The 14,003-nt window shown below is 35.5% G+C and overlaps 1 protein-coding gene across 1 annotated transcript; it reads right to left on the reverse strand.

Annotated features, from left to right (window-relative positions):
• Positions 1-11,260: 11,260 nt before the first annotated feature.
• LOC144843422 (uncharacterized) lies at positions 11,261-13,174 on the reverse strand. The gene has a single exon (XM_078700207.1). It carries the CDS (start codon positions 13,172-13,174, stop codon positions 11,261-11,263), a length of 1,914 nt encoding a protein of 637 aa, XP_078556333.1.
• Positions 13,175-14,003: the final 829 nt, after the last annotated feature.

Genomic DNA, 14,003 nt, shown 5'->3' on the forward strand with positions numbered 1-14,003 from the left:
AATGAAGCACATCATGATGATAGATTATACAAGATACGACCTCTTGTGGATCATTTCAATGACACGATGAAGAACATTTATTATCCAACAAAGAAATTGTGCATTGACGAATCAATGGTACTTTGGCGCAGCAGGCTACTATTTCGACAGTACATAAAGAATAAACGCCACAAGTATGGGGTGAAATTTTATGAACTATGTGAATCGCGAGGTATGATCATAAAAATCGCTATATACACTGGAGCTGGGTTTATTGAAGATAATGAAGACCTAGGACTGACTGCAGCTATAGTTTTAGAACTTATGAAAGATTACCTGGACAAAGGCCATGTTTTGTATACGGACAATTATTATAATTCTGTAGGGCTGACAAAACACCTAACCCAGCATTCTACATACTTATGTGGAACGCTCAGATTTGATCGCACCGAAAACCCCAAGGATGTGGTAAACAAAAAATTGAAGAAAGGAGAAATTGAATGGAAACGGTCCGAATCAGTAGTCGTTTGTAAATGGAAGGACAAACGAGACGTGCTAACAATATCGAACATGCACAGAGTTGAGATGGTCGATGTTACGAATCGAAATGGTAAAATTCAGAACAACCCAAATATTATTGGCGACTACAACATGGGAATGTCCGGTATTGACACGTCCGACCAGATGTTGTCTTATTATTCTTCTTTACGTAAGACGCTTCGCTGGTATAAAAAGATAGGCCTACATATAATCGAGATGTGTATTATAAATTCCCATATAATGTATAAAGATAAAACCGGGAAAAATATGTCACTTTTGGAATTTCGTGACAGTCTGGCAGTTAGTTTGTTAGGAGATGCATATACTGCTCTTCAGGAGAAAGGGGACCCAGTCCCAATCCCACCTGCCCCGGCCGGGGCCGCATTTCATTACCTTGATGTGCTGCCAGCTTCGGAAAAGAAAGCCAATCGTGCCAAAAGATGCGTTGTCTATGCAAAAAATGATTATTATTATTATAGCGTAATTATAGTATTTATTTCCAATGACGTCACAAGCTGGGGTCAATATCTGACCCCCATCCTCGAGAGATAAAAACAGTAAACCACACTGAATCATTTCATCCTTTATTATTTTTATTTACTATTAGCGCAATTTATGACATGTTTGAGATGATTATATTGAGTGTGAGGGCGCCATCGTATCAACCATATTCAATGCATGAGGGAATAAACACAAACAAACATATGACATTTATTTTTAGATTATCGTTTACGTACATCATTCATAAACTGCCATGCGATAATTCCTGTTCCAATCACCACTGCCAGCGATTCTACATACAATACAAAAGTGCTACGATTTTGACGTAGTATTACGTCTTGGCAAGTAGCGACACGCAATTTTTGACGTATAAATACGCCGTGGCAGTGAACGTGTTAAATTATAATCATGAGTTTCAACTTTTACCTACTCCAAAACAAGGACAAGTTGACGAGTGTAGCAGTTTTAAAATACCAACAATGGCTTCTACATCAGCGAATATATTGGATCCGAGAAAGCCTTTTAACGGTCAAACTGACGATTGTAAAGATTTTTAAAAACCAATGATGCCGTCTACTTCAGCCTACAAAAAGACATTTCACTCAGGAATGAGCGCCAGGAATTATGCCGTAATGACCAGTGTTGTGCCAAAGAATACCATAACTTCAACGAATCGGGTTTTTCTGTCTGAAAAACATCATGTGGTTGCCCAACAATGGGGTGATGATGTTTATGTTTGCCGCAGAGAGTATTACCAAATAGAAGAAAATGGTGCCTTCAAACCTGGACCTCTAGGTATTAATTTACCTGTTCTGTTGTGGCAAAAACTGTTTAACAATATCGATTTAATTCTCCAGTCACTGGACGAGTTACAAAGAGACTTCAACATAGTGGAAGCAGCAAGAATCCCACTTTCGGACAAAATACATGTGGTAGTAAATAGATGGAAAGAAGAACAGTTTGTGTGTATTCGCCGCTATTACCAGTCTGAAGAAGAAGGCAAATTTTAAACTTGGTAAAAAAAGCTGTAAACCTTCTAAAGAGGCAGTGGTACAAGTTAATTGAAAAACACGGTGAAGTTCAAAAGATGATTGAGGAGGTTGACTATTCAGACAATGATAATAAGGTTACTGTTGATGGTGGTGTTGACGAAAACGATAATGGAGGACGTTTACCAATGATGCTGAAGTGGTTCAGTGCCATTACAGAATTGGTTAACGTAGAAAACAGCTACAAAGCATCAGTTACCCTATTGGACGGATTACCCACATTACTCGGTATTGACGAATCATCGATTCCTCAAGGATCTAGTACGCACGGTTCTAGACCTGCTTACATTCATCAGCTCCATAAAGCAGTACATAAAAGGTAAACCGAACCCATGGGGACTAAAGATATGGATACGATGTGGGGCGTCAGGGTTTCTTTATGACTGTGAGGTATACCAAGGAAAGTCACAAGATAGACAAATAGTAGGTAGGGCTAAAAGCAGTATATTTGTGTACGTCGACGAGGTGGACAGGGAATTTTTGTTGAAAATGGAACGGTTAACCAGAGAACTGTTTGTTTCTCAAGTTTTAAACAAGTGTTGGTCGCTAAGTACAGCGGCTTGTTGGCTGTGAATTTGATAGTTGCAGTCAAAAAGACCATGATTTCTGTTGTATGAAATCTCTAGAAGAACAGATTGACTATTTGTATAGGGATGTTCTCGATAAAGAGTATGTTACAGACGATACCGTGTACAGTGAACTAAATATGCACGGGGAATATGCATTACCTCGGTATAGACATTTTGTTTATTTTCTTGTAAATACCTTGGTTAATTCAGAGACTATTTTTAAGTTGCTGTGCGAGGATATCTAAAATGTGTTTCGCCTGTGTCACTGAAATGATTGACCGGAAACACACAATTAATAGCTCTTTAATTACTGTAACTGGCTACTTCCTTACTGAACTGTATATGTATATATATCGGAGCTGATTCAAGTATAATCATTCAGAACTGTCAGCAATCATTCGTCTCACTCTCTGTACCTCTCTACAGCTGTTAAATTATAATCATGAGTTTCAACTGTTACCTACTCCAAAAGTAGTAATTAGTGAGAAGGCCCATAGGGCTATGAAAAGGATTATGGGGAGTTCTAATGGACAAGTTGACGAGTGTACCAGTTTTAAAATACCAACGATGGCTTCTACATCAGCGAATATATTGGATCAGATAATGTTTACCGGTCAAACTGACGATTGTAAAGGTTTTAAAAAACCAATGATGCCGTCTACTTCAGCCTACAAAAAGACATTTCACTCTGCTTCAGGAATGAGCGCCAGGGATTATGCCGTATTGACCGATGTTGTGCCAAAGATTACCATAACTTCAATGAATCAAGTTTTTCTGTCTGAAAAACGCCATGTGGTGGCCCAACGATGGGGTGATGATGTTTATCTATAACCTCAGAGAGTATTACCAAACGCAAGAAAATGGTGCCTTCAAACCTGAACCTCTAGGTATTAATTTACCCGTTCTGTTGTGGCAAAAACTTTTAACAATATCGATTTAATTCTCCAGTCACTGGACGACTTACAAAGAGACTTTGTGAGACAATATGGTGGAAGCAGCAAATCGAATCCCAAAATACATGTGGTAGTAAGTAGATGGAAAGAAGAACAGTTTGTGTGTATTCGCCGCTATTACCAGTCTGAAGAAGGAGGCAAGTTTAAGCCCCGGTAAAAAAAGCTGTAAACCTTCCAGAGAGGCAGTGGTACAAGTTAATTGAAAAACATGGTGAAGTTCAAAAGATGATTGAGGAGGTTGACTATTCAGACAATGATAATAGAGTTACTGTTGATGGTGGTGTTGACGAAAACCATAATGGAGGATGTTCACCAATGATGCTGAAGTGGTTCAGTGCCATTACAGAAGTGGTGAATGTAGAGAACAGCTCTATGAAACACCAGTTACTTGGTATGGACGAATCATCATCATAGGTGTTAATGTGGAGTTTCAAAATTAAAACAAACAATTTTGTTAGCTTTATTTTGATACCAAACTTGTGCGTGTACAGCTGAATTAAATCTATAAAAATCACAATTTGTTGCTTTAATATCTGCTTTACTTCGAGTATTTTACAGTTCGTAGTATTTTGTTTTTCTTGGGTTTTGAGCCTACATATTATTTGTTTGATTTTAACCGTATTTTTGAAAAAATGTAGGCCTAGACCAGCTTTTTTGAGGTAGGTTCTAAAATTATTATTTTTAAATTTAAGAATTTTCAATAAAAAAAAATTAGTCATGTTAATTGTGGCGGAGTTGTTATAATTTTTGCTATGGTAACTACACTACAGTGGCTTTGAAAGTTCCATAAAATAAGGCTTAATTTGCCAAAATAAATTAGATTTATGGTATCAGCATCCTAAAATATATATTTGTTAAATAATTTCCCCAAAAATATACATATTTTCATATTATTAAATATTATTTTTAAAGATCAGCGATTGAGAGACAGCCTCACTGCTAATGCTCCACCCAATACACTTTTTAGTGTAAGCAAGTCGTCCTTTGTTGATACGGATTTGTTTGAAACATGGTTTAAGAAATCTTTTATCAAAGAAATAGGATCCAAGCGCCCAGTTCTACTTGTCCTTGATGGTCATGCTTCACACATCAGTATCACAACAATAAAAACTGCTAGACAGAATGAAATTCATTCATACTATCTGCCACCACACACGACCAATCACCCCCAACCCCTGGACAAATGTGTATTTTAGTCTGTAAAAGCTCAGTCAACATATCTTGTGAGGCATTCCTGAAGAAAAATCCGGGGAAAGTAATCACCCGATATGACTTTTGTGGAATTTTTAAGTGGCTTTGAAGCTACCGGTATCTATCCATTCGATCCGAGCAAAGTGAAACGGTATTTGCAAACGCACATGAACCCACTGTTATTGCTCCTCAGCCAGTGAACGATGAGCCCACCATTATGGAGCCTAGCACATCTAAGCAGACGGATCATGTAAACGTCTTTCTGAAATTGTAAATGCATCCCAATCTTCTGATAGCGTACAGGTAGGAATGTTTGACAATATCCTCAAAAGACCTAGTGTGGATAAAATATTCAATGGCAAGAAGTCCAGAAGAATCACAAAATCACGCTGCCTGACTTTTCTAGTTACACTAAAAAAATGCCTTAAGTGGCCCACTTGCCCAGATCTACCCTATAGATATAAGAAACGACACGGGAGAAAAGATATCATTTCAACGAGGAAGGGTTCTCGCTAAACTACATTTCAGACAAGTCAGATCATCATATCTCGTCTAAAGTAATAATAATAAAAATGGTACAGATGATTACGAAGATTACTACATCAGACAGGCAGGAGGTGGCGATATACCGGTGTTCCAGGGGTTCGTATATCAAAGGAGATTCGGACTGGGATGTATCTTGTCCGGTCTCTTCAAACAGGCTTTATTTCATGATGCTAAAAGAAAGGTGCAAAGGTTCAAGGAAAACAAGCATTGCGCACGGGAGGTGAATTAGTGGGAGATGTTCTGAGCGGTAAAAATGTTAAACAATCTGCTATAAGTAGATTTACTCAGGCGGGCCAATGTTAGGGTGAATAAAAACCTTAGAAGTAAAGGCATCAGTCGATCGAATGCAAAGAGAGTAAGAAGATCCTTCGATATATTCGATATCTAAAAATCTGATTCGGATAAGTTACTTTTGCAATCGTTGTTTAGCGAAGTTTACGTTTCTTTGAACGAGAGATTGATTACCTCTTCGACTAATACGTATTCGTATAGGGCCATGATTGAAACATTACTGACTTACGGATCTGATGCAAAGGATACTCACCTCACGGGTGGGCTGTTTCATAAAGACACGGCTGGTAAAATGGATAGCGGACCCTACCCTAGCCAAAAATGCGGTGAATAAACTGGCTCAATACATCGGTGGTCGACTTGATTGGACCTATTCATTGCGATGTATTTTATCAATCGGATGATGCTCAACGGTGTAGATGTTAAAATTAAACTGCATCGAAGTAAAAACGCATTTAGTCTCATGTCTTTAGATACAATTACAATTTACAAAAATATATAATTGCTTCAACTACAAAAAAAAACGATATCGACTTAAGAATTGAAGTGGAAAAATCTTAAAATTACAAAATATATTTGCTTAATCTACAAAAAGAGAAACGGTATCGATTTTATAAACAAAATTGAGTGCAAGAAATTTTGATTGAAAACAAGTATAAAAATATTTACATTAAAACTACAAAATATATTTTGCTTAACCTACAAAAAAAAGAGAAAGAATTTAAAAAGTAAATTGAGTGCAAGAAATTACATAAAAAGTAACAATTAATTAACTATAAAAATTGTGTTTACATTAAAAAAGAGAAGAAATTTATTGCAATGATTCACCAAACATAACCGTAAGGAACTGTGCGATAATTTTCGAAACGATTCGATAGTCTTTAGTTGACGTTTCGCTGACTTTTACAAGTTTTAGGCTTACCGTATGCGTTATACGAGTCTTCTCAACTGTCTTAATTGTATCAGGGCCAATACCCCTTACCATATTGGAGACGGTGTCAACATTTAATTTCTGCGCGTTTGTAAAATTGAGAGTAAAACCCTTAACTTTACAAACAATGATTTCAGGATGCCCTGTGGGGTAGGTACCGTATTTATTAACAAAAGGGTACAAGGACATATAATTGATGTTTTTACCTTATAGAACAAACAGCTGGCATTAGTCCTCCCACCGCAAAATGCGTCTCTTCAAAGTTTGCCTAATGAAAGGGACTTTGGAGACAATAGATTTAACGTCGGGTGCCAGCGATTGTTTGATCCGTTTCCAATCGTGTTCCCAAATTTCGACGTATTCGAAATCTGGAAATTGTTCCTTCAGAAACCATGTTTTCTTGCTTGTCTTGACAAAGATTTCCAACATGGTGAAGGGTTTAATGGAATCGGATATATAACAATCTTTACAACCGTGGAATAAACAACCCATATATTCGAAAATAATGTTTTTTTCTAAACATACGCCGTCGACAATGTAAGGCCCAAACATTCTTTCCCCTCCATTTCTTGCATGATGGATAAAGACCCCCCACACCGCCCCCTTTTATGCGACTCGTAGCACAGCCATTCCATGCTAGAGTGAGAATGATTAACGGTTGTTAGGTACCCTGAAGGTGGAAATAGAGCGATGGTGTATGGTTTAAAACAATTTCTAGAAAAGACGTGAGGCAATTGTCAATACATTATTTGAAAAGTGGTCAACACCTCCGAGTAGAGGGTTTTTCGGCGATGTAGTTACTTTAAAAAAAAGATGCCTAAAAGTAAGACAACATTTTCTGAGAATATATAAATAAATCAATCTCAATATCCGACTAGTTCGAATACTTCATTAGTTTCAATTTTCTGGTTATACCATTTAAAGAATGATTCTCGGCCTGAAGTAGTCATTTTATCGGGGAATAAGTGGAAGACTTGGGGTAAGGACCTAAGTAATTTTGATTTTCTAAAGAATTGAAATAATGAGAAAAGTAACACTTTTTTAGTTCGGAGATGCCAAAAGTTTTCGCTTTTGTTAGCTATCATAACCCTGGAAGTTGTGAGCGATACACGTAATATTGTCATTATATTTGTACTTTCTAAATACATAATACGATACAATTAAGATACGTTTTCTGAAGAAAGCATAAATTTGATTTGTGCTCGCCAGTTTCTTGCGTACATTCAAAATCGAAAAGAACTATTTAGTGACAGCCCTTTTTGGTCCTCCTGATTCTTAAACTTTTATTCAGTATGCTTAGGGGCTACAACCGGTTCCATGTAGCATTGATGATCGTATGAAACGAAAGTCCTACAAATTCTATAAAAACGATTTTGACAACTGTGATCTTTTTGAACGATCCTATTACAATTTGAACAATTTTGTCACATACTGAAACTTTTTTAGAAACAGGAGATTTTCTTATGATTGGCGAAACATTGCTTATGCGTAAAAAATCTATTGCACTCTTTACACTCTACAGTATTTACAGATGTGTTAGTAGAGGGACAGTCGTTGTGCTACGCATGTGAATTGTACTGTACAATTGTGAGAATACTTGTGTTTAGACCCCTTAAACAAAAATAAACAAACTTTAGAAATCCTATGACAGTTGTTATAAGATCGTATATCAGCTAATCTGTTTATGTAGCAGAAATAAGATAAATCTACCTCGTCTAGATTCTTCTATTTCACCTTCGTCCACGACTTTTTCTTCCTCAACGAGTCTTAGCCTTTTTCTACTACATCTTTTTCCGTATTGCACCGGAACAGACTAGGGGGGAAAAGAGTAAAACGGTAAAGAAATAGAAATAAAAGACGCAATAAAACATTAAAGAACAAGAAAAATAAACGATAGTTACCTCAATATCCGAAGCCTCCAGGGAATCACTAACCTTAACAGTTACCCCCATTTGGTGTGAGCACCAACACCGTACTAAAGAAAAAAAAAGAATAAATTAGAAAGGAAACGCATAGAAACTGTAAACGCAGAAAAACGTTGTAAACACATAGTCGATTACACAAGCTACTTTATGACCTTTACGGGAATTAAAATTATTAAGATAAAGATAAAATATAAAAACACTTACTTCTACGTGACCATTTGGTAAACTTTCCGATAGATCTTGTACAATCTCTATGGCGTTACCGCATACATCCATAAGAGAAAGGCTACCGGCCTCAGAAAAACTTTGACCGGTAAGTCAAAGTCCTGGTCGCAAAATCTTCGAGCAACCCAACATCTGGGATATCGAGTCATTATTAATAGCATTAGCCTGTGAAAGGTTAACTATAGCAGCTCTTTGACATTCGATACATAAACTATCATTAGAATCTGATGAGGTTGAAGCGTATTGAGACATTGCAAAACTTGGAAAATCAGTAACAAAACCTGGAAAATCAGTAACGAATAAAACATTAAATCAAATAACACTATTTTTATACCACCCCTTCTTTAAAAGAAAAAAACAAAGGCAATAAGTACTTCCTTTAAAAAACGTAGACACTATTACGATTGGTCAAACACCCCTTTAATAATTAGGAAGCCCCTCCCATAACAGTGACCAATAGATTAAACCTTCACTCAAAACGAAAAACATGGAACCAGGAAACACCTTAATTAATAAACAAAGGGGATAAGGACAAATCATGAATTCGTAATGGTCAACCAAAAAATATGCACCAGAAAAATATATATATAAGAAGCACTGAAACAATAGAAAAAAGAAAAACAACCGAAAACAAATGTGAACAGCGGCACACATAATAATGGTGCATTCTTAAAACAATTAAACATGCAATATAAAAATATATGAGTATAAAAATAAAGGTAGACTAAATTAAAACAGATAATACTCAGATAAAACGGAAATTCGATAAAACCACCATCTTCTAAACCAAATTAAAAATATAATACCAATAAAATGCAACCCACATACATAACCTTGGACACTAAATTAGCATATCAATTAGTGTAAATTAGCATATCAATTAGTGTATGAACAAAGGAATATACTGTACTCAGAATCTATGTTAAGATATCACATATATACATACATACATACATACTCTACCAGCTAAAAAAAAGGAACAATTGGAACCCAAATTAGGGACATCAATAAACAGGAAATCATAGATTAGATTATTTCAGCTCTAGGGAATTAAACAACATCTCGTGTAAGGACAACTTCCCTACCTGCACATTCAGTACCATAGGAAGGTGAAATTGCATCAACATCTACTACAGTTGCATCACGAGGCTTAGATTTTTCACCAGTAGAAGTTAGACCTTTACCTAAAGCATGCACCACCTAGGAAACCAATGAAATGCGCTATTCTAAACAGACACTCCTGTCAAGAATACATTAAAGGAAGCACAAAAATCCAAAAACAATCTAAACAAGAATGTTGGTGCTAAGAACAAAGTAAAAGTGCTGATAAATCTGTAGAAGAGGATGAACGTTATTGTCTTGTTTGTGATGAAACACACAGTTCAAGTAGACCTGGAGAATTCTGGGTCATGTCATAGAGACTATAATATCTCTATGGTCATGTGCATTTATTGTCTTGAATGGACACCAGTATAGAGCGAGGAGCAGCATATGCTTGCCATCATTGCAAGTAAAAAACGGTGTACTGTACATATTTTGATTGACACTAGAATATGATTTAGCTGTCTTGTTGACACTGAATTATTAGAATATAATGTAACTCACAATGTACTCTAATAATGTAATCTACAGGGTACTAGATATGTTAGTAACTTTAGGTAGTAATTGTATGCACTTATGAAAATGAATGCAACTGACCCCACACTCCTCTACTTGTCCAAAGACCACCGCATGGTACTCATCCCAAAGAGCAAACATATTTTTCTTCCCACAAGAACTACAGATCAAACAGGTCCAAGACTTCCTTTCATAACCATTTATTTTGGATTAGGCTGAACTGTGCCTCTAGGTTTTGGACCGACGGTTTGCCCATTTCAAGTTGTTTCTATTTCAAACCTAAACAAACTGTCGCAACAACGTGTACACCTTAACAATAACATCTTAGAAGAGAAAATTGGTTGCCTCAATTGTTTATACTGTATTGAGAAACAGGCAGATCCAACCTGATTTAAAGAACAATACAAAGACTCCACAGTCCACACTAAGGATGCGAGAACCAAATCACTCGCATATCTCAAACATAAATCATCACATGGTGCAGTTCAATCACACCCCAGACTGGCTAAACACACACATATTACAAACAGAAAAAAAGACGCATTACTAAAGGCTAAGCCATCTGGATCAATACAAAAAACACAGAGAAGGAGGTGCAATAAATGACAGTACAGTATCTAACATTTGAAATTAGTTTCTAAAACGACTGGTAGCAGGTGCTATTTAGCATTATCATCTGATCATGGACAGTTTAGACTACAGTAATTCCTCCATAGTAATTCCGTCGTACGTATTTATATTATATTTGTTTGACTTCCAATTATAAAGTTAATACAGTAAAACCCTAAAAAAAGGTTTCTTTTTTTAGATTACTTAAAATTGCAAACTAAAGAGGGGACTTACACTAATCACATTCATGGCTTCTCCAGTATAATGTAAAAAAAAGTATCACAATGTTTCAATTTAAACAGCATCTCTACCATGTATTTTCAAAAAAACCCATTCAAATTGCAATTTCGTTTTCCTCATTTTTCACATCTAACAGCAACTTCTGTGAATGTATTTTCTTATGCTTTTTCAAGTAATCATTATCAGTAAATGTTTTGCCACAATGTTCACATAGAAATGATTTTACCTCTGAATGTAATCTTAAATGTCTTCTTAAATGACTATTTCGTTTAAATTTCTTACCACAGTGTTCACAAATAAAAAGGATTTCTCCTGTATGTACAGTTAAATGGTTTTTTAAATAGACACTTTCACGAAATGTTTTACCACAATGTTCACATTGAAAAGGCATCTCTCTTGTATGTATTTTTAAATGCTTTTTCAAATAGCTCCTATCACGAAATTTCTTTCCACAATTTTCACATTCATGCGTTTCTTCTGTATGCGTTATTAAGTGTCTTTTTAAATTAGTATATCGGTTAAATTTCTTTCCACAATGTTCACACTCAAATGGCATCTCTCCAGTGTGTATTATTAAATGCCTTTTCAAATCACCTTGGCTGCCAAATTTCTTCTTACAATTTTCACATTCAAACTGTGTGTTTGCCGTTTTTAATGTTGCATGTGATTTCTCTGCATGTTTTTTCAAATGTTTTTTTAAGTACTCAATATCACGAAATTTCTTTCCACATTTTTCACATTCTTGCATAGCTTCTGTTGTGTGCGTTTTTAAATGTCTTTTCAAATTACTACGCCGGTTAAATTTTTTTCCACAAACATCACATTCAAACATTGTCTCTCCTGTGTGTATTTTTAAATGCCTGTTAAAATCTCCACTATTGCTAATTTGCTTACCACAATGTTCACATTGGAATGGAGTATTTCCTGTATGTATTTTCAAATGCTTTGTTAATGCACCATTATTGTGAAATTTCTTTCCACATTTTCCACATTCAAATGGCATCTCTCCAGTATGTATTCTCAAATGCCTTTTCAAATCACCACTGTTGGCAAATTTGTTCTCACAATGTTTACATTTATGTAGCATTTCTCCTGTATGTAATTTCAAATGGTATTTTAAAGCAGCAGTACTGCGACATTGTTTCATACAATGCTCACATTCATATAACATAATATTTCTTGTATGTATTCTCAAATGCTTTTTGAAATGGCCACCATTGCGAAATTTCTTTCCACAATTCTCACATTCAAATGGCACCTTTCCTGTGTGTATTTTCAAGTGCTTTTTCAAATATTCCTTATCTCGAAATTTCTTTCTACAGTGTTCACATTCATACAGCATTTCTTCTGTATGCGTTACTAAATGTCTTTTCAAATTACTGCTTAGGCTAAATTTCTTCCCACAATGTTCGCATTCATGTGGCTTCTCTCCAGTGTGTATTCTCAAATGTCTTTTCAAATCACCACTATTGTAAAATTTCTTCTCACAATGTTCACACTCAAATGACATCACTCCTGTATGTATTCTCAAATGCTTTACCAAATAACAACTATCTCGAAACTTCTTCCCACAATGTTCACATCCATATGGCTTCTCTGCAGTACTAGTATGAGTTTTTAAATGTCTTTTCAAATTAAAATCGCGATTAAATTTTTTTCCACAATGTTCACATTCGAATGGCTTCTTTCCTGTGTGTATTTTTAAATGTCTATTAAAATCACCAACTAGGATAAACTTCTTTCCACACTCTTCACATACATATGGCATCTTTTCTTTATGTTTTTTCAAATCACTATCCTTGTGAGTTGCATTCTCCACTAACTGCCCATATTCTTCAAGAACCTCTTTCTTAATGTATACTGACATTTTTAAACTTGGCTCAAAACTGTCTTCACACTGTTTACAATTATGCTTTAGAGTATTTTCTTGCGTTTCTGTTTCAGATTGTTTAGAATTCTGATTGGATAGTTCACCGGAATCTGCAGGCACATTTTCCCTCAATTCCATTGTTGCAATGACTGTTCTTTCATTAACATTGTGAAAATCACTGTAAAATTATGAACAAGGTTTACTAAAAGTAACTGATAACATTTTTTCATTGATATATAGACTGAGGTACAGTAGGTGAACGATGTGTAACAATTACAGTATATATACTGTAGGCCAAAGAATTTTAATATTTCAGTTTAACATTTTTATACAATGTTGTCATCCTTTTTTTGACGTTTCCTAAGGAAGTGTAATAAAGTGTGTTGTGAGGTACTGACTTGTAATGAGGACTCTTACTCGCTTGACTGTAGTAACACATATATTGTTTATTCAATAATACTTGATACAATAATACTTCAGTACAATATTCAGGATAATGCAACTATAACTAAGGAACAGAGGATCAGTGATGCTGTCGGTGAGATGTGAGTGTAGGTGTTCTTCTGGAGAAGTGGCTGTGAGGTGTGTCTGTGGGTATATTGGCTTCGGTTCATTATGTCATTACATCATCTTTGAAGTTAATGATTGGTCCTAAGTTGATCAAGGGGTGTTTAGGTAGAAGTGATTAACGAAAGGTATTTTAATGATGGATAACACTGTCAAACTTAAATAGTGTCAACCTCTCCTGGTTTAATGCGATGGGAAAGGTCGTAAGGTTAAGCTAAGTGTTTTCTTTAGGGGTTCAATTATAAACTAAATGGACTTTAAAACATCTGGATAATTTCTCCACTGGACTTTCTGGGCCAAGTTCATTACATTACAGAAGAATGTGATTGTGCAAGTTTTGTATTTGTATGTATTTTTTTAAATATTTATATCTGTCAGAAGGCATTAATTGTTTTTATGT

The sequence above is a fragment of the Antedon bifida genome, chromosome 5 (genome assembly GCF_963402885.1).
Source record: "Antedon bifida chromosome 5, ecAntBifi1.1, whole genome shotgun sequence".
In the NCBI taxonomy this organism is placed as follows: Eukaryota; Metazoa; Echinodermata; class Crinoidea; order Comatulida; family Antedonidae; genus Antedon; species Antedon bifida.

What these genes read in the sequence shown, in the direction of transcription:
- LOC144843422 (XM_078700207.1), bottom strand. Translation starts at nt 13,174, where the DNA reads ATGGAATTGAGGGAAAATGTGCCTGCAGATTCCGGTGAACTATCCAAT.